General features: G+C 39.2%; 2 protein-coding genes across 3 annotated transcripts; one reads left to right on the plus strand and one right to left on the minus strand.

Annotated features, from left to right (window-relative positions):
- Positions 1–43: 43 nt before the first annotated feature.
- On the plus strand, positions 44–7,502 carry LOC112563786 (clarin-1-like). Its single transcript, XM_025238116.1, has 4 exons — positions 44–428; positions 903–1,040; positions 4,503–4,682; positions 5,294–7,502. The coding sequence occupies exons 1-4, from the start codon at positions 185–187 to the stop codon at positions 5,557–5,559; spliced, it is 828 nt and encodes a 275-aa protein (XP_025093901.1). The 5' UTR covers positions 44–184; the 3' UTR covers positions 5,560–7,502.
- On the minus strand, positions 7,359–20,568 carry LOC112563784 (M-phase inducer phosphatase 1-like). 2 transcript variants are annotated; one of them, XM_025238112.1, is made up of 10 exons: positions 19,878–20,568; positions 19,362–19,517; positions 18,736–18,804; positions 16,462–16,575; positions 15,471–15,806; positions 14,799–14,861; positions 13,871–13,969; positions 10,084–10,217; positions 9,543–9,660; positions 7,359–9,252 (listed from the first exon to the last, which is right to left on the minus strand). In XM_025238112.1, the coding sequence occupies exons 1-10, from the start codon at positions 20,082–20,084 to the stop codon at positions 9,115–9,117; spliced, it is 1,434 nt and encodes a 477-aa protein (XP_025093897.1). In that variant the 5' UTR covers positions 20,085–20,568; the 3' UTR covers positions 7,359–9,114. The 2 variants fall into 2 exon arrangements, with proteins under 2 accessions (XP_025093897.1, XP_025093898.1); XM_025238113.1 differs by lacking the exon at positions 16,462–16,575.
- Positions 20,569–21,612: the final 1,044 nt, after the last annotated feature.

A 21,612-nucleotide genomic window follows, 5' to 3' on the forward strand; every position in this document is an offset into this window, starting at 1 on the left:
ATTCAAGTACTAACTGCGGCTATGTCTTGTTGACTATCTAGTCAAGTAGACCCACCCGAATGAGACAGGTGGTTGTGCGGTCTATTAAAGACCAAAGATCGACCGAGCCAAGTTTACTTGCGGATCATACCAATGGGATATTCTTTGTATCATTACTTCTGAAAATATCAGTGAGAATTTCATTATGATGCAAAAAAAGAAACGATTTATTGGCGTGACGGTTTTTTTTGCTGTGTCCGGCGTCGGTCTTCTTGTAGCAGCGTTCGCAACAGACAATTGGGTGCAGGCTACTCCATTCTGTAATGTACTTGCCATAACAAGTAATCTGTCGCGACCGACAATAGGCAAAGGAAATAGTAGCTTTGGATTATTCAATGGCGAGCAAACGTTAGATTATGGGAGTGGTCAGAGGAACTATCCTCTAAACAGTAAGTGACATTCTTGGTCTTGTATTTTAGTGGTGCGTTATTAAATATATGATCAAATTATATCTCTTCAGTACCCGATAACACCAATTTTTTTTTAAATTTTACAAAGTTACAAAATTACCACAAATGTTTTATTGTTTATTAAAGCATCTGTTAGTCATTTGATGAATAATAATTATTAAATAGTTAATGGAGGCTGGGGGTAAGTATAAGTGTAAGTAACTGTGCAGGTGTGTGGGGTGTGACGGCATGTTTATTACATGTGAGAGGTCCCAACAAAGTAAAATTTGTATCTCTGTTGTGAACAGAAGTAGACAATAAAGATTATTATTTTAGATTTGATTTAATCGAAAATAAAGAGCTTATTTAACTGGGATATTGTATTAAGAATGAACTGATCAATAAGAATAAAGATTAACAAGTTTATAAAGACATGTTCATAATTAGTAAACAGTTTTTTTTTAAACATTTCAGTTGCCTGTGATCCAAAGGAAGGATTTTGTGCCTTCATCTTCATGCGCTCTGACCCTCAACATAAGGCTTCTCCCTCAGAGAAGTTGAGTCTTCTGCTTACACAGTATCAAAATCGTTCGGGTTCCAGTAACTCCACTTGTAAGTTTACATTTTGCCATTTTGATATGTTTGCTTGGGGTGTGTATATTGTTAGTGGTTAGGGATTAGGAAATCCCTAAGTGTATAAGATTAGAGAATCTGTGTATCACTTGGTACTGGTTTTGGTTACATACTAATAATATTAAGATTTTGGTTTGAGATCAAGTGAACTTGGAGAGAAGACTTCAAATGCACATGAATATGAATTCTGTGGGTATTGTGTTTGAATGCTGAAGACACCTTATTTTAATTCAAGACATCAAAAGCAAGAAATTTTTTTTAATATTTTTGAAAAACCAACAAGAGTAAGTCTAAATTGAACTGACTAAAGTGTGACATTTAAAGTACTTATAACCAAATGAAAAATCTGTCCCTGTTTTTTGTCTCATACACACTGTTCTTTCTCTGCATATGGCATCTGCTTACAGGGCTGGCTCCTTTGCCGTGATATATCCTTAGTAGATGGATTGATGTAAAAATACCAATTCCCCCCCCTCCCCCTCCAACCTTGCTACCAGCAAAAGATTAGGAGGGCTAGCTAGTCTTACAGTGTTGGGAAGACATATATATATAGATCAGGCTGACAACATGATTGCTGTTAGTTCTGTTGGAATTGATATTTGTTTAGCTGATTTATTGCTGAATACAAACTGAGCAAGAAGTGTGCTGTTTCCTCAATCAGCAAGTCTGGCCTGGTCAGATATATTGTTTCCATAGTCCTCAAGAGAGAAAATAACCAAATTATGCTACATTCTTTATATGTCATAAGAAAAAAACTTGGTATCATTACATCAAACAATGTTGAATAATTCCTAGTCATTAAATTTACTGTCTAGTTGATACTGTCATTGACTGCATGCATGTGCACGCATATTCAAGCTTAATTTTTTTTTAAGTTTAATTGATGTTTTTTTTAAGTTTTTTGTCATGCAAAAATAGTACAGAACCAACATTTGCTTGATCAATTCGGAATTTGTAGCTGTTTATACTCATTATGTCAACATCCAGAGTTGTTTCAGGGCCTTAGAAGCCCTTGCTTATGATCCGACAATAGAGAAGAGAGATGTTTATGGGTTAAAGGTGAAGGAGGGATTCTCCAGAGGCATATTGATTTTGTGTTCTGAGTTGCCTGGCTCCATGACACAGGAATTAAACATGACAGTCATGTTTTCCTGAAACTGAAATCCCAAGATCTTAATTTAGTGCAAAACATATACATGCAAGTGAGTCTTCTGCTGAGCATTTTATTCATAACTATTACAAATGCTTTCCTGGAACCTAAATTAGAAATGTATTTTGTGATCAGAATAGCTTCAGCTCAATACATAACTTGCATAGTATTGCTCAAATATTTTATCGTTATATTTAGAAGCTATATTACACTGCTGGAAGATTTTTCGTTGACTTTTCATACCTTTAATTATGATAATAATGTAAGTGAAAAATGTTTTTAGAATTCGTATTAAATTTTCTGTTATGTGAAGTCTGAAACAATGGTATGAATAGTGTCATTAACTCAAGGAAGGTTTTGTAGGTTGCTTGATCAAAACTCTTAAATTTAAAGTATACTCTTTCACTCTTTGGCACTGACTAATATTTCTTTCATAAAATGGCTCAAAGCTGTATTATGTTTTTTTTAAAAATCTTATATATATATATACAGCAAGAAAATACTTTAATTTACAGTTTTCCTGGCATTCTTCTTCAATTTCTTTTTATATACATCACCCAGATCCACATAAATGTACTTGATTACGCGTAGTGGTAGTATCAGAACCACACTAAAGCTTTAAAAAAAATCAAGATGGCAGCCACAGTTTTTGCAGCTAATGTTATTTTTTCTGCATGTAAATAAGAATTAAGTTTAATTTGAAAAGTGATTTATGTAATAAGCAAAAGTGCCAGGGTTTTAGAAATATATATTTTTCAGATAGTAATTTGTTTTCAACAACTGGAATATTTATGGAATCTTGGAGATTTAAGGTTAAAGCAAACATATTTGGCCTATCATACAGAGATTTGGTTGCCTAAACAGTGAAGTAACAAATTTCTTTTGTTGTTACATCTCAAACCTCCGTTTTGTTGCAATAATTTTAAAGAAAATTATTGTAGCCAAGTTACAAATCTTTTTTCACAGAATTGTCTTTTTTGATATATTTTAATCTACCTTCTATCAAAACTGCAATATGAGATAGCTATATTTTGTGCTCTAAGTGGCTTTTCATTGTGACACAACTTTTGACCTCTTCTGTTCATATAAATGGGTCTTGGACAGTCTATTATTATGATCAGCATTATGTCTTCATTTTGTGGAGGATCTTAACAGTGCTTACTGTGTACTGTGTCCTGTGGTGTTCACATTATATGTTCACCCCTGTCTTATGTGATTCCTGCTCATGAGCATTCTTAATGTTATTACCAAATTGCTGATGACACTTAGAGAGAGTGTCCCTTTCTTGTGTTAGTGACGTTCTGTCCTGTATGAACTGTAGCAAATTAATGCTTATATGACACAACTGTGGTTCATTGTCATGAATTGGTTTGGATGGCAGACTTTGTATGCACTAGGCCTTCAGATACTGTGTTAAATACCATTCTCTGTTTGTGAACATATCAGTTATTTCTGTTTGCATCCCTCTTGATTCCACAAGTTCATAAGTATTCATTCACACCTTTTTTTCAAAGTATTGCTACCATAGCTGTCTCTGCAGTGGTCACAGTGGTAGCCTGTAACACCTTTGCTGAAGGAACTAAATTGGCTACTTTTTCATTTTTGTGTTTAGTTCAAGATTGCCACCTTTGCTTATAGAAAGTTTGGTTGCTTTTTTTTTTTTTAATACCTTTCTGCCACTTTTACTTCGTACCACCCTGTTACTGTCTTCAATTATCCAGTGAAAAGTGTCTGACAGTCCTCAGAGAACCTGAATGTATTTGGTCAGTTTTCATTTGCTTTTGCCACATCAGCCATCTGTAATGTACTGCCTGCCCAGCTGAGAAATGGTTATTCCTTGAAATTGGTTAAAGGGTAGCTTAAAGCTTAACTTTACCACCTTGCCTGGTCGCTTACTGCTGTACTTTGATCCTGATATTAAGGTGGCACACTTCGTTTACATGGGTCCTTTGTGCATGGCTGTTAATGTTTAAATGTTGTAATTTGTGTGTGTTAATATGCTAATGTGTTTTGGTCTGTATGCATGTATTCTGTGTACATTTGGTATTTGTACTTAAAACAAAGTGTCCTGTACTTTTTTAGGAACACGGAACTTATAATATTTTTTAAATAGGCAAAAATAAATGTGTAGAGAATTTATAACAGAGTGTTAGCATCTTTAAGCTTGGATCTTGATGTGCATTTTACTTTTTACTTTTACAAGGCTATTTTAGTTTAAGAAGCTTAATCTAGATGCTACTTAGGCTTGTGTCAAATATTTATTTGAAATAAATCTTTTTATTTATTTACAGATGAGGCCATACAATATGGATTATTTAGTTTTCCACTGTGGGTAGCTGTCCTTGTTATGCTGTCCCTTGCCATTGTCATGGGATTAGTGAATATTGGTTTCTCGGTGTTTAATGTGTTTGGCCGTCCCATCGAGACTATTACAGGACCTCTTGGCCTTTACTTGTGGAATGGTTTATCTGGTGAGTATTGCTGATGCATAGTTTTGATTACATTTTATAAAGAATGATGATTATAATAGTTATTAATAATAGCTCGAATTCATGACATTATGTTGATTTGTGGTGCTGATTTATTTCTGTGCAGGGTAATATTTGTAGAAGTACATCTTGAGAATGGAAGAAAATAATAATTTTTCCATTGCAAAGAAAAACTACTTCATTAATTTATTGCATAAAATTAGTTTTGCATGATGAAGACAAACTGGGACCAAAAGAGTGGATGAGTTACAAATGGGTTTTCATGAAGACTGTGTTGTTGTCAGTCAGCAGGACTCATACATTATCTCAGATTATGCTTGTTTGTGTGTTGATGGTGATGGTCAGCAGGGGAAACCTTTCTTTGATACTCTTGATTATAACAGTTGTCTTCCTAAAAGCACAATAGAAAAAAGGGGGGGGCTGGATAGTGCCAAGTAATATCTGAATTTAAGGGGTTTGTAACCTGATAGTGTTGTTTCATGCCAGCAGCCACAGTGATGTTTTTGAAATTGTATAGTCAACGACATGGTCACAGTTCCAGATGTAATTTGTAAACAAAGTTATCAAATTAAATACTGTATCTTCCCTTGCAGTGCTTTTTACAGCTCTTGTCTTGGCATTGTATGGTGGACTCTACGGCACGCAATTGTCAAAAAACTTCATGATGTATGACGACTACATTCAAGGCTGGCGATCTGAGGGACATATCATGTTAGACTTTTCCTTCTACTTAATCTTGGGGTCAGCCGGTGCATTTCTCATCAACTGCCTGCTGCTGTTTCTTGGAGGACAAACCCTCTCATGTAGCTACTCACACTCTGGTGAGAAGGAGGTTGACAATGGCATGATTTTGTATTAAGCATATTTATGAATGTTCAGTAAGTTAATTATTAATTTGTGTGCAAGTGCTTTAAAAGTATAGGTTATAATGCTTGACAAGGTAACAAATGCATTGTAGTTTATTGTGGAAAATTGTCAGTAGTTCTTGAGTTAGCATTAAAGCTTATGAGAGATCTTATAAGGTACTTGATTCTATCAGCTTTGTAGAATTAAGTTTATTATATTTCCTTAACCACAGCTGTGATTTTATGCATGCATACTGATTTTTGTGTTGTCAGAGTAAGCTTTTTTAATCAGTCCTAATTTTATGGATGTGTTATTTTTATCCTCCAGTCATTTGCATCGAAATCTTGCCTTTTTGTATTGTTTTGTCCCACTTGTTGGCATTTACAGAATTTAACATATTTTTTATGGCAACCACACACAAGTTTATAGCAGAATACACTTGACAGGCAACCATTATTCTGTGTAAACATTTTTCTGTAAAAAAAATCCACACAATGTCTCAGTTATTTTATTGAATATCACAAAGGAAGATCTCTTTTGATGAAATCCAGCAGTCTCATTGGAATTTGACAGGAACATTTCACTTAGAGCTCACTTAACACACAACACTTTATGCTCATAGTGACTTTTCTAGTTTTGATGCCTAAATGTGAAATACACTGCATCATTTGCTGTTTTTATTTTTTTATTTTAACATGTAAAATTATTTTGCCTTTGAAAAGTGATCATTTAATTAAAAAATATTTCATAAAAGACATTAAAAATGACAAGTGCTGCAAACAAAAGAATATTGCAGAATATGACTGTGTCATGTTTATGTTCTGTTCACATTATGTTACTATACTCCAGTATTGATAATGTGTTTGTTTATTATTTTTTTTCAGCACTTTATGCACACTTGTTTAAACACAGTATTGGTATTCACTATGTTTTGCTTATAATTAGTGCATTATTTCATACATAAGCAGTCGGTATTTAGTATCTACAAGAATTCATTCCATTAAAACTGTTATTATAAATGTAAACAAGCATAAATGAAAGTTTAAGTTAACATAGCCTTTTTTCCTCATTTAAATACATTCTCCATTTTTTTGTGTTGGTGGTTATTTTTTGGGCACCTGTTGTGGTATGACAAGTGCTTTTATGCCAGTGATATAAAGACAACTTTATGCTGAGCAAACGTGCTTCCTAAAGTTGATGCAAAGTGCAAGGACAATGTCTCTAAAAGTATTCTTATGAAATCTGGGGTGAAGTAAGCTTCGTCTGCAATTTAAAGATTATAAATAAAGTAAGTCCAATTATGACTGTTTTCTGAATCCTTTTTCACATTCATATGGCTGACAGATAAGTCATGGAGTAAATAGCACTTAAAATGGGAATACTTTACGGGCCCAGTGTTAGAGGTGTGACATGTCTATAATGCCTTGTCTTTGGTTTGTATCTGCCAGTCATCAACTTTCCGAACTCTGGTCAATGATTTTTTTTGATGTCTATATGTTGAGGCATCATGCAGCAGGACAATGGTCAGTCTTTGACTGCTAATTTTTAACCAAATAACATTATTTGAAACATTCCCCGTTGTGAAAAATAAACTGTGGTTGGATATGCGTTTTTTTGTATTTTTGTGTTATGCCATTTTGCTGGCAGGCCTTTGTGAACATATCAACACCTTGATAAACATATCATTCCCCCATTTTGGGACTTTTTTCCCTAGTCATCACTTCTCCTGTTTAGTCAAGAAACGGTTTTGTGATTGAGAAAAGTTCAGAGAAATTTTGTGGTCAACAAAATTTTATGAAATTATTTTGTTTGTATATATATATACACGCTTTGTATATACTTATAAAAAAAATTTAAAGTTGAATATATGCACTTGTTGTTTTGATCATTTCTTATATATGGTTGTCATAAAAAGCTGTATTTCATAGTCTATAGTATTAAATCTTTGTCAGTTTACGATATTTGTGGATTTATGTTTGTGCGAGTGGATGGTTCATTTATTGTTCCCAGAGAGTGGAAAGTTGGTTTTTTTTTCATCAAACAACCAATCAAGGCTATATCACAGCAAAACATGTCAAAAAAAAAAAAAACAGCATGCAAAACACAAGAGCTGAACTCAGGAACCTGATTCTAGAATGAGGATAAGATCACATTTTATTATGTTCGTGCACAAAATTGTGTTGGGAATGTCCATGTAAAGGATTTATGGGGATGTGTTGTAAGCTGAAGAGATTTTTTTTTTCTTCTTAGTCATCTGAAATTTTGTTTTTCCAAGGAAACAAAATTTTGGTTACCGGCAGAACAAAAATAAAGGTGCTCGGTAAGTTAGTACCTGTTTATTTTCTACGCTTGCATGATTGTTTCCATATTTTTGATGCCTGAAGTGGAATCCTTCCTTCACTGTCATACTCATCAGCCATAAAAATTTCATTAAGACAACTAATGCAGAATGTGTATCTTCTGTCCGTAGACCCCCCCCAACCCTTGTCCCCTCTCTCTTCTTCCTTTATCCGTCTGTCATTCCCACTTTTAATCCCCAAACCTTCAAACTTACTTGCACGCGATGATATCGCACACGCACAAGCGCACTTGCTGTCCACCAATCGAGCCAACAAACGAAGAATCGTGCGGTGCTTTCCGACCTCACCTGCCCTGTTCTGTAGTTATTGTTATATCTGTTTGCGTGATCAGTAATTTGTTAAAACTGTTCAACTTTCTCCTGCAATCTGCTGCTGCCTTAAAACGACAGATTGCTGTTGAAGACATGCAGCTGTCAGCATGCACAAAACACTGCAAGTTTGGTACCCCAACCTGGACAATGACAATTCTCAGGTACTATGAAGCCAACATTTGAGGTGGGACGAAAGGTCGATCTTTCCATACTATTGAAAGATTGTTGGCTTGAGGTTTCAGTCTTATTCGTCTGCCAAGGAATACTACTGTCCTGGTATTTCCTAGAAGTTATGCATTCTTTAAGAACTCTTTCTGCCATTATAAAAAATAAGCGAAGCTTCCGACTGGTGGTTCAGTGAACGGAAGAGGGCTCATCATGTCTAGGCAACGAATCGGGGAAGGCGAAGCCCAACCCTGTACCTTCCCAAGCACATCAAGTATCCATTTTTGCTGGGTAGGCAGGAGGAAGTTTTCTAAACACAGGTTTCAACCCGCAACCCTCTGCCTTACATTCGAGCACACTTACCACCAGGGAAAGTAGCTCTGTGAGTCTCCTCACCTGCCCTGGCAGAAGATCACAGTTTCTCGATTAGAATAAAAGACTCTTTTGGGAAAGTCTCTGTAACAGCATTTTAAAAAATACACCGTTACAACCATGTTCTTCGGAAGCTGGCACAACCTGATATATTCACGTTCACCGTGACAGGAAACTCGTGAAGAAAAACTTGCATGGCCCATGTCCCAGTAAACTCCACGCTCGTCACTGCAATAAGCAGACGTGCGTTCTTCCGGATTTCACCTTCTTGGTCCTTCTTGTGTTGTTGGGGTATCTGGGGAGTTGTCTCTCTACCCCTTTATCGTTGTCAGTACCAAGTTTACCATTTTGACAAGCGATCTAGAAAATGAGGCTGTTTTTGTGCTTGGAGAGTTTTTCTGAGCCATGCCACGTCGTTGCGCGGGTACGACAAAGTCTGAGGTTCTCCTGGAAGTCGGGGTGGTTCATCGGGGTGTAGGCGCTCGGTTCGCAAAGTTCCTGTTGATAATCCCAGATATAGAGGGCATTACACAATTGTACAACAGAACAACAATTAATGTGTATATATAAATATCTTGCTGACATTACCTAGGATTTAGTATTCGACATGCATATATAAATCATGCAGGTATTACATCACATGCTGATACAGTGTACTATAATACATTTACGAAATAACTTTTAGTCTAAGCATGTTTATGTTCAGGTGTTATTCCTCATTTACTGGCTTATAAAGTTACCATATATGTATATATATAGTATTGAACATATAGTCTTCAAAGACTTACCGGACATTTCTCAAAAAACACTTTGTATCCCCCGGACAGAAGATAGATTTCTGGGTAGCAGAGGCATGGATAGCAATGTAAGTTTCTCTTTCGGTCGGCGTTTCTCAGAAGCCTCATCCTAGAGAGAAACGAAAGGGACTAGGTTATGTAATCAAAGATTTAAACTTGACTCCAACTCTTTCTTATCCACTTTACGTAGAACGCATGTTCAAGCCACGTGTTAGTAAACAGCTTTTCCTAAGAACAAAAGATTTATTTTTACAACTTTTGTGTTCTTGTCGTTCCCTTATACTCTTCGTTTTTCCTACGTTCCAGTAGGACACTTTTATGTTTTCAAAAAAGTCCAAAATACCGTAGGGTATAGAAAGTTAACTTAAATACCTATCTCACCTATCCCTTTCCTCTCTCATACACAAAGGAGAAAAGGGCTACACACGGATGCCACCCACATCCACAACACGATCCCAGTAAAAATGGTGTGCGATGCACTTACATAGTGGGTGTGCGATGCACTTACATAGTGGGTGTGCGATGCACTTACATAGTTGGTGCCCTCTGAGAAGAGAACTCGCAGTGGAAAATGAGAACCGTCCGCCCTAAGGAGTTTTCTGTCTGGTGGACTTTCCAGCTCAGGATCTCGTCCACGCTGTCAGCACAATATAGATTAGTCGCACCCTGATTAAAAACAAAACAAAACAAAATACAAACAAACAAAATGTATGAATGTTGATTTCTCATCCTGGCATCAATCTAAATTTGTAATCTTCAGTTACAGTCTTGTGTGCGTGCGTCCGCGTTTGTGTGTGCCTTTCCTCCCTTCACTGAAATAATAACGACTTCGATCCTAACAGAATGAACCATGTGTGACAACATGGAGAGCAAACTTCCAGGTAAAAACGATGGTGCAGCGTTCCCTGCCTTTCCCGTCCCCGCTCCCCCGATTTTAGGGAATAACATCCTGGCCTAGGCCAAGTTACTGAAATGTCACTAGGTCCACGATCATTTCAACAACAAAAACAAAAAAAGCGAAGGAAATCTGACAAAGAGGAAGTACAGAAAAATGCTCTAGAGAAATTCCACACTCAACAGAGCAAACACGACCCTATCGATTCTGGATTTTTCGTTTAAAAAAAAAAACCTCCCACCGCATTCACCTCAGCCCCTTCATGCGGTGTTTTCTAATCAGTTCTGTTGCCCTTCAGGACAGAGAAGCCCTATGTCAAGAGAGTACGTGGTCGTGACTGCTCACATCAGCTCATACCATGACATTTAGCTAGCAATCTACAGGGTGGATAAGTCAGTCACTTCTTGCACAAAAAACCACCCTGCTAGATTATTTCTTCCACTAAACATCTGGGCACAACAAAAGCATTACACCACAAAAAGTTCTTTCTGTTCGGTGCGAAGGGAAATGTTATGCATCGGCGAGGGGAGGGGTGAGAAGGACTATTCCTAGAGAATGCTTGAAAAGTCTGTAAAAATTTTGTTTAATGACTGCGTAAAATACAGTGCAAGATAATACTCCCAAAAATCTGGTTAAATATCCCTGTATGTTCAGGAGGTACATGTTTACAAACAATCCTGTTTCAGAATGTACTGACCACGGACGTGTATAGGGGATACAGATTAGTATACTGACTGTATCTAGCACCCGACCGCGCACAAAATAAGTGTTGATTAAGAATACCTTTATTCCATTAAAGATCAAGCATCAGATATATGGAATTACTTACAGATATATATGGATTTTTTTTTTTTTTTTTTTTTTTTTGCCTCACAGCTACGAATATAGAATGGTGTTTACGACCTTGTGTTGAAAAAAAAAAAAAAACCCGGATTTTTCGGTAACCAAAACTGCGATCGTTTTTGTACCTCGAACGGTGAAAACTTGTAGCAAAGGCAAACTTGGTGGGGTGGGGGGGGAGAGAGAGAGAGATTTAGCGATGAAAAAGTAGCAGGGATGGGGACCTGACAAATTAGGGAAGGGCAACTCCGGCAATCGTAGAGTGAGTTTTAGAATCGTGAGGCGTTACATGTAATTTTTTTGGGGGGTGCGCTCTTAACACAGATAGGTCTACATCTTTCACTAATGTATAGTAATTATTTATGGCGAGACACGTCTGAATACGTCCCAGATGTTTTCCAGTTATTTATGGTGAGGCACAGGTCTAAATCTGTCCCAAACAATTCGATTAAACAATTTAGCAATTACTTTAGAGAAGCATGTCTGAATCCGTGTCAAGTGTTTAGCAGTTATGGTGAGGATTTTTTGTTGCTATCAGTTTTTTTCCTTTAACTGTTGCAAGCTCCGATGCGTTAGTCTGCCTCTATAACCTCACCGGGTGGTTGAAGATTGCGATACGGAGTGATTCAAAAGGAGCAGGTAGGGTGGGAGAACTTAAGATTACCTTACCCAGTGCTGTTATCGGATTGCTCACTATTGCAGCTTGAGTCATGCTAATGGGTGTGGAGTCGATCATGAGGTAGTTGATAAAGAATGTGTACGAATACGACGAATTGGCAACAAGCCCGTGACTACAAAAACGTGCGCACCTGCGGTCACAAAACATACTCGTACGTACGCGCGCGCACGCACACGCAATAATGTACACATTTCTATCTAAAACAAAAACAATACAACAGGCCAACAGCAACATATACAAATAGGAGCTTCACTACTATAAAAACTGCATCACACAACGGAGATATCAGATTGTTTTCTACAATCAAGACGTATTAAATGGTAACAATTAAAGCTTATAATCGATCGGTGTCACACGCACTCTTGACGTTACGTCACGCGCAGCACGTTCGAGGAAGCGGGAAGGAAGGAAATGTGAGAGTATTCGTTCCCTGGTACTGCTGAAAGAAGCAGGTACAATGTTACTTCGGCCGATGTCCCAAAAAAAAAAAGTTATCGGGTAGACTGCTTCTGCACGAATCTTTACGTTCTCCATGTGATACCGTCCGATTTGTGAGTCTGTGTATCAGTTTTTACTGGGTGTGGCCAGTCTTTCGGGTAGCTGTAATCTCGACAGGGAGAAATTTCTCGACTGCTTCCTGATCGTATTTTGCTTCCTTGTGAGAAGAACTATTTAGAAAATAAAATCAGCCTGCAGCAAGCACAAAACCCCAAATCGGGCGTTCCAAGAACATGACATGTCCTCCAACCCCTGTATCAGTTAGCATCACTGTGTGATATCAGAGATGATAGTTTTCCTTGTCTCGCTCTTGAACTCTCGAGTGGCACTCCAGCTTCTGAAGGCATCAGCGCAATCTGACGTGAGACAGCTATCTTTCTGTGATAGGAAAACTAGGGGCCACATGCACAGTACACCGCTCCAACTATTTTGCTAACATTCAGCTAAGATTTAAAAAAAAATATATATTAGCAGTTTAGCCGATTGCAAGACGTGAGCGATCCAGCTGCAGCATCAAGTGGATAGGACAAAGGGCACAGTCCGCTATAGCTGAATTGATAGTTAACCTTAGCATCGACCTTTCTTCTTTCTCCGTCATAGTATAGCCTCAATGACTGGCAAGGCGTAAAACAACTAACCCAGTGGTTCTTAACCGGGGTTCGATCGAACCCTAGGGGTTCGGTGAGTCGGTCTCAGGGGTTCGGCGGAGCCTCCGCCACGGAGGTCAAGACACACCCGCAATTCGTGATGACACTAAAGAAGGGTTCGGTGAATGTGCATATGAAACTTGTGGGTTCGGTACCTCAAAGAAGGTTAAGAACCACTGAACTAACCTAACCTGCAGCAGTCGTAGCAGCCAATTGAAATGCTAATATTAACCATTTAGTTGACAGCTAGCTGCATATCGTGCTATCGGCCCCATACTCGTCCTGACAAGTCCTGACACCCCATGGCTTCCTGGTAATTTGTCCACATGAAGTCCACTCTATGAAGCAGATAACCTACATGGCGTTCAGGCTTAAAGCTAATGCGTTGAAACTCGCCGAGTTTGCTAATCACTTGTTTTCTATAATATAGCTTCACAAATGTACGAGGCAGTAATGCACGGGCATTGCCATGTCATTCTCGTTCTGTCTCGTGCCATCTTATCGGTTATTATTGGGGTCAGCATGTACAGTTTAAAGAAAAGCTTATCGACTGAACCATTTATGTAGGTAGCTATATGCGTTCATGCGTGTTTGTATGTATGCTTGTTGGATAGACAGTTGCCGTTGTGGGTGTGTGGGTGTGTGTTGCGCGAGCGCATGCCTGCGTGCTGACAGAGGAAAGATTTACATTTTGTTTCAAACACAGAAACAGAAAAATCTACGACGAGAAGAGGCTAGAAATTGTTGCAAAAACACTAACCCTGATATGACCGCCGTTGTACTCATACGGGTATCTGCAGTCGATAGTGACATAATGATGAACAACGTCGGCAAACTCCCCTCTTATCAGACGAGCAAGCTGAGAACAGGAAAACATAAGACTTCTTCACCTGACAGTCACTCCAAATTGTTTCCTATGATTACACAAAAATGTGCCAAGGCAATATTGTAACATTTTAAGATCAAAGTCAATTTTTATTAAGCATTTCTTCCATATTCTAAATGTATTTTGACTTTCTTATTAAAGAATTTTAATTTTCACTTTAAAATTTTCATTTTATTTGTATTACTTACAACATATATCTAAGTGATGTTCCATTTATTTTGAAAAGTGTAAAAGACAATAGCTTTGTTCGTTCCCTTCTGGGCTAGTCTGAGGGCCACACAACACAGTTAAACACTTCAGAAGGAAGTGGTGTGCTCTGTTTTACCGTCCTTGAGTACTACCAAACTGTCAAAATAGACATACTTATGACACTGCACCTGGTTACAATGATGTTCACAGGCTATTTTTATACTCTTGGGGTGGGGGTGAAGAATATGATGCATGTTTCATGCATTCAGTTCTTTAAACACAGAATGAGGGGAAGAGCAAGGGGGGGGGGAGAGATGAATAATAAACAGTGGTCATCATGAAGCTACTTCTCCCAAACCACCACCACAAAAAGTTTCTTCGCAGTCGAGGAAGTTTTTGTCAAATTAATGTACGAAAGAAAACAATTCCCAACTTTTATCTTAACATTTCACATTTACTTATTTGCCACAATGTTACTGAGTAAATTCAAGTCTGGTGCTTAAACTAAAATGAACAGAATACAGAGGATACTTCCACAAACTATACCGTTTGCATCAACTTTTCTTGAAGTGCTCAGGCATGCACGCATGCACCCACGCAGCCAACAACTTACCGTGTCCACTGTAATATACTTTTGGGAATTGTGGTTTCCTGAAGTACATGGTAAAGCGAAAGGCTGTGAAAAAATAGGAAATCATTTCTGACATAAGTAGATATAATTTCAATTTTTCTTTAAAAACACACGACATTTGCTGTTGAACAAAGATCTTAATACTCAAAATTTGTGATTAGCTAAACTTGATTTGTGGTATGTGCGCATGTGCAGAAAAAGCACGCCATCCTCGTGCGTGCGCGTTTCTTTTGTATATCATGAACGATTCTCCCATCCTTTAGTTGTCACATCTATGAGCCCGAGGTGTAAGTATAGACTCTATACACAAATGTAGCTATTTGCAGGGACAATCTACTAGTCAGATGTGTGTGCGTGCGTAATTATGCGAGTGCATCTGAGAGGATTAGAAATCTTCATGTTTTGCTTTCTGTTGAAGTATCTGTATGTTATTTATGTGTCAACGTCAATAATCATTCATCATCATCAAAGCTCTTTCAGTCCGCCTTTAACGGTGGGTAAAGGTGCTATACAAATCAACATATCGTTGTCGTCGTCGTCGTCGTCGTCGTCGTCATCGTCGTCGTCGTCGTCGACTTCTTCTCAAGGGATGACTGGGTGAAAAGGAGCGAACCGAGCGAGTGCAGTTAATGCGATTGCTCCGTAAATATTTACCGCTGAACCATCTGCGATGACGGAGCTGGAGTTGAGTATTTCCACTGCGCTCTTGATTCTCTCCTCTTCACGGTTTGTCTCCTCTTTGTGCGGGGCGACGGTCGCATCTTTCCACGAGCTCTGACGTGCACGCTTGCAGTTTCTCGCCGATGCCTCGTCGAGAACATCCTGGGATTCTTCCACGTCCGACAGGAGCCGCAGCTTGTGGAATGTCGACCCCATCCTCGCGTACACGGAGCAGCCCATCTTCACTGCGTCTCCTTGTTTATTGGCAGCTGACCACGGACAAGCATGCAGTGGGAACGCAGGTTGCTCAGGGTCACCTGGAGCGTTTTTCTGTGGACAGTTAACATGCCGACAGGCCGCGCAAGACAGAAAGGACACTGATTTAAGGAATAACAAACATTGGGATCTGGGATTAGCCGTTTAGCACAGATTTCTCTAAGCGCTATCCGGTTGTTAACGTTCACAGAAACCTGATATGTTGAAAGCACAGGCGAAGGTAAGACGTTGTCCTGGGTAAATCAGAGGCAAGTGTCTTTTATCCATAGTGGCATCCAGACTACACGGATGCTGCTACCCTCGGGATCATGGTTATTTATCGGTGGAAAAGATGCATTGGGGTAAAGTAATAAAGTGATATCCGTGGAGTCTGGAAAGTACTTTGTAACTACGGAGACAAGACATTTTTTCACCGTTTTTTTCCCCACGGGTAATGACTTGCCCTTGCTTCATAAATACTGTCCCAGTTGGGTTTTTTTAAAATCAGTATTGTCAGCTTTAAAGAGCAACAGATTCTATGCTACTTCATTTTGCAAAATAGTTATTAAGCGTTGTAGGCAAAAGGAAGAGTGTGTGAGTAAGTGAGAGAGAGAGAGAGGTTGGGTGGGGGAGAGTATGCAAACAAGGAGTGCATACAAACAAGTATTTTTTTCTTATTACTGATAAAAGCTTTCTGTCAATGATCTGTTGATGAGAATATGAACGGTACCTTTTTTGCCAATATGGCTTGATTAATGCTTTCAAAGTTGCCAAAATAGAAAGTATTCTCATCTTCTGTGCTGATCAACATTGGAGAATTTGGCCTGCCCGGGGAACATGGTTCCTTTGAAAACAACTTTATTACTTTCAAAAGTACTCAATCACAAGAAAATATTATCTAACTTATGTTTAAGAATATGTACACACCCTCCTTCACTCCCATCCTTGGGAGAAAAACAACCACTAGCAGACTGATAAATAACCCCATAGCCTATAATGCCAGAGGGGAAGTCAGTCTAAGTGGTTCCTTCCGCCATGTTTACCTTTCTCTTCAATAAATGGAATATATTTCCACTACGTGGACAGGGCAGGCCCCTATCTAGTATTCTTCTGGTCCACAACCAGACGAACCAAGCAAAGACGCCTCATTAAATCTTAATATCGTCGGCTGCGGTTTTTTTTTTTTTTCTTTTTTTTTTTATTTTATTTCTGTCTGAATCTTTTACACCCGTCGTGGAGAACGTCCAGCCTACGGGTCGTATTCGGCCTGTCAAATAATTTCATCCGCCCGCCAAGGCAATCGCAGATTTCAGTAAATCTCTAAGCAACATAAATGTATATTAAGTAAATAACAACGTAAACTTTGAAGGACTAGCGAGAGACGTCCATTAGTGAATAGACAGGACACATACGAGTTCATGACAGGACAGACAAGTATGCTTATCGTCAGCTGCCTGCGGCCTATAAGGACAATATTGGAAAATTATGCATCACCTTTGTGACATTCACCCCGAGCCGAGTGTATATCACATCTGGTTTGATGTTGGCTGTTGATACGTGTAGTTTTCTTTCGACCAAGTCGCTCTTACAATAAAATAAACTGATGTTTGCTATGCTTTCCCAGTGGCAGAGCATAAGTTTTCACGCACCTTAATTAGAAAAAGGTGGATTGTGATGACTCAGAGGGCAGTCGTGTCAGGTAAGTTAGATTGTACATGTTGCAAAAGTATTTACACACTGTGCCGAAACTACAGCTTGACCAAACAGAGGGTTTAGTTTTTAAATAGAAATGTCCCTCGGATGATGTTATAAATATTAAAATGGCCCTTGGAAGGAAAAAAGTTCCCCACCCCAGTTCTACAGGCTATCGTTTTCGTGTTCACTTTCCGGAGAATGCGTTTAATTAAAGGAAATCAATCAAGAGAAATTAGAGAAGCTACTGCACATTTTAGTAGCTGTTTCGATTCCAGTGAGGTTGCAACGAGTCACACGTCTGTCGGTTTTATTAGCAGGTGAGAGGGAGGAGAGGTGTGGGTGTGTGACGGGGAGGGGAGAGAGTGATTAGCAGGAAAAGAAACTGACAGAAAGTGGATCGCAAATCATGGTTAGGATGGTTATTGTTCCCTGGGGCGCTGTTGACGATTAATATCCTGGAAAGGAAGATAATAAGAAGATAACATAATTCAGCTATTGACCAAGTGATAGTAAACGAGGAATTTGACGTGATAATGGTCGCCAGTTATTTGACAAACGCACTGTTAGTTATACTTCCCCGTAAATTTCCTTCACATACATATTAACGTAAGTACTACCCCTCTTTCTCGCATGCTCTCTCGCGCTCTCTTTCTAGAACATACACAGACACTGCCCACGTTGAGTGTAGATGACCCACATATTGCCAGCCACCATATATATCAAAACACATATGCAAGAGGCACACGTGGATGATTGCTCGTCCACGGGCGCCATTGCAGGGCCCTCACAGACCGTAAAAAGGACACCTTCAACTAGTATTGTTCCTGACACGAGACAACGGCGAAGAAACTATATATATTTTTTTCAACCAGGATGTCCGGATCCCAAGCGAGTCTATAACTGGCCCCAGAGGGCATGAAACACAACAGGCCATTGACCGGGTGGGATATATCAACAACAATCATGCCCGCCCTGCGCTGGGCGTAAATTATGCCCACAGGTCACACCCAATGTATCCACTAGCTGGAATGGCAACAATGTAGCTGCCGAAGGGTCTGGTTATAAATATGTCAAGTGCAACATAAAAATAAATTCATAGGTGGGGTAGGTGGGGATGAGTAGATTCTACCATTGTAGTGAAATCGCTGAGCACCAGGGAGACAGATTTTAATTGTTTTGACAGACAGGCAGGTGTCAAGCTGACAGAGACTGACAGAGGCAGACAGAAAGACAGACTGGAACAGAAGGGGAAGAGGAGAAAGAACTGAAAGGAAAAGACCATCCAAGTACGCTGACAGAACGTGCCTACCTTGCTAGACACCAAGAGTCTGTCCTTGTCTCTCACTGCTTCTGTAAGCTTCTGCAGCTTCCTGTCGGCCTGAAAGAAATGGATACCTACGGTTATTTAAGATTAAATGATAAAATTAAGACTATAAAATGGTCGCAATTTAATTTTTAATTTCAGAATACGATGTAGTGTTAATTTTATAAGCGATTTTGAAATTATCACTGATGGGAATGGTTTACGTCCTACATATAGAAAACGCATGGAATCACTGGACAGGTAATTGAAGACGCTCTGCAGAAAGATGTCCGTAGATTAATCGACGATGTCACTTTTATGTCAACTCCAGCGACGAACAACTGCGTCTTTTAAAAAGCAGTCGATAGTAAATCATCTTCTGTATGTTGAAGCATGTAGTGGTCTTGGTGACAACTCGGCGTACACATAGCTATGCGCAGGTGCGAAATTTCGTGACGTCACATCGTCGTGGTGATTAATTGTCATTAATTAGTTATCATTAACTGAAGTTGGCAAGAGCAGCAGAATTTTTTTAGTCATGTGACTTACTAAGTTAATGAAATGCAGAGCCACGTAATCACTTTCACTCAGGTTCGTGAGCGAGAAACACAACATCTGCAGCAACAATTTACCTCTGAAAGCATCTCAAATCGACGTTTCGTAGCAGATGCAGGGCTGGCAAAGAAAGGCATATCTAGGAAAGGAGAGCTGCAAGAAACATCGCTTGTCACCCTACGCAACAAGAGAGACGTAGTTGTCCGCACCACTGGTGTTTTTATGAGGAATTCCTGAAAAAAATACAGTTTTTTGTTCACCCTCGCTCTCTCTCAGCATTTGCATATCCAGTACACATTTTTTACAAATTTGTTTTCAAACACAAATTATTCTGTACAAATACTCGAAGAAGAAAGCTTTTCTGAAGCTTGCAAGATAAGGATGTGTCGTGTGCACTAATCACCAAGAATGCTGCGTTTGCAAAAGAGGCTTGTTTGTTTACATGAACTTTCTCAAATTAAATCACACAAAGTAGCATTACTCTAGAACATGCTGGTAACGCAATGGTATAATGCTGTGATTGCGGACCAGGTCAATTTACTTTTACTTTATTTTTTTTATTTTTTTTTTTCAGCGTCGCCTGAAATGCTTACCTCCGTTGCATTGTCGTCATCTGAATTTTTCCTAACGAATAACGATGAAGCTGTAGCCCTGGCAATGAAGCCGTTGGGGTAGGGAGTCGTGCTGTTGCAGTGTTCCTGAGTTATGAAAGCTGTCTTTCTGGGGGAACCTGGAAGCCCGTTAAAGAGGTCGCCACAGTCAAGGTCAAAATCCGAATCGAAAGGAAGGAAGCTGTCCATGTCTGTGAAATGGTCGCTGGCAGAGGTGGCTGCGGCAGATAAGCAGCATCAGACCATACCGTCCGCTGTTTCCTAATCCATTCACAAGAGTTAAGAAAATTGTTGTTGGTGGTGTTGTGGTTATTATTGTTGGTGGTGGCGGCAATCCAGCATCCCGGCAGTAGAGAGTTTACACTAGTTCAAAGTTAGGTACAACTTTTTTAAGGAGAACTGCTCAGGATGCCATGACAGTTTTCCACAAACCGGAAAAAGGGGCTAGAAATAGAGCTATGTTTAAGATTAGGCTTAAATTAGGGTTATAGTAGCCTTTTCCATTTTCATGGCGTCCAAAACAGCCCACGTCATGAGCTCTCCTAAATTAAAGCTCCCAGATCTCATGTAAGCTAATGTGTAACACGTGGGTCTTGAACGCGTGTATGTTTTTGTATGTGTGTTTAGGGGAGGGGGGTCTCAGCTCGAATTCCGACAAACTGTTGCGCACGATTCACTGGTCATGGTGAACAATCAACGGCTTCAGAAAAAAAAAAACAAAAACCCAACAACATACATCAAAGAAGGGAACAAATAAGCTAACGAGTATTTCCTTACTTTTCAACAAGCAATGCCGAACTCGATCTGTATTTTCCAAGCAGCAGTAGCCACAGACTTCTGTTAGTGTTATGCTATATACACCATGCAACGGAAACACGCATGGTTGGGCGGTTCTCGCACGTGCAAGCAAGCTGGGTTTCGCTTAGAGGGCTGACAACCATTCACCGTTGCCTAGATCGAGATGAGTGCATGGCTTGTTCACGGAGTCTTCATCCATGCACTCATTTTTCTTTTCGTCTTGGTGTTATCGGCTTATTGCATGGTTTACTGTCGGTTCGTTTGCATGAATATAGTCTTTCCTGTGCATCGCATTGGTCTGGTATCCACATTGAGAAATGTGGTTTACAAATCATGTTAATTTTATGACTGGCAACGTACATGAGAGACCACGAAGAGATATGAGTCGATGTAATTATTTGAAACGATACAAACGCAATAACTTATCACATAGGCCGGTGTCTATGATGCATTCGATCACTGTCTTGATCAACCAATATCGATCGACTGGATTACCATTATCACAGCAATGTTATTAAAAATGAGTTAATTACGGACAACGTCGAAATCGCCCGATAAGAACAGGAAAATATGTTCAGTCCTGGCAATATCAGTATATACTAAATGCAGGAAACCTGTTCCTGGATGTTCAGCAGAATATTCTGTGAAGGCTTATTTCTGATGCTTTACCATTCACATTTCAAGCAAGCGTTGTCTTAGCCTCCCTCTCTCTGTGCTCGTTCTACAACGATTTGGTCCATGATTTTCTTTCCGATCCGAGTCCCTATCGACTTCATTACCAATCATGCTCAGTGGCGATGAAAGATAATAGAAAGGTTACAATATTAGAGAATATGTAAGATCGCTTCAATATTAATCTTTGGATTATATTTTAATTTTGATCTTCTTCACCTCCTCCATAGAGTGAATGCAAGAATTG

The sequence above is a fragment of the Pomacea canaliculata genome, linkage group LG5 (assembly GCF_003073045.1).
Source record: "Pomacea canaliculata isolate SZHN2017 linkage group LG5, ASM307304v1, whole genome shotgun sequence".
Taxonomy (NCBI): Eukaryota; Metazoa; Mollusca; class Gastropoda; order Architaenioglossa; family Ampullariidae; genus Pomacea; species Pomacea canaliculata.

What these genes read in the sequence shown, in the direction of transcription:
- LOC112563786 (XM_025238116.1), top strand. Translation starts at nt 185, where the DNA reads ATGATGCAAAAAAAGAAACGATTTATTGGCGTGACGGTTTTTTTTGCT. An exon ending in GAGGAACTATCCTCTAAACA is followed by an intron (nt 429 to 902) that starts GTAAGTGACATT and finishes TAAACATTTCAG; the next exon opens with TTGCCTGTGATCCAAAGGAA. An exon ending in CTTGTGGAATGGTTTATCTG is followed by an intron (nt 4,683 to 5,293) that starts GTGAGTATTGCT and finishes CTTCCCTTGCAG; the next exon opens with TGCTTTTTACAGCTCTTGTC.
- LOC112563784 (XM_025238112.1), bottom strand. Translation starts at nt 20,084, where the DNA reads ATGGACAGCTTCCTTCCTTTCGATTCGGATTTTGACCTTGACTGTGGC. An exon ending in GATTTGAGATGCTTTCAGAG is followed by an intron (nt 18,805 to 19,361) that starts GTAAATTGTTGC and finishes CATTTCTTTCAG; the next exon opens with GCCGACAGGAAGCTGCAGAA. An exon ending in ACAACGGCGGTCATATCAGG is followed by an intron (nt 10,218 to 13,870) that starts GTTAGTGTTTTT and finishes GTTTTTAATCAG; the next exon opens with GGTGCGACTAATCTATATTG.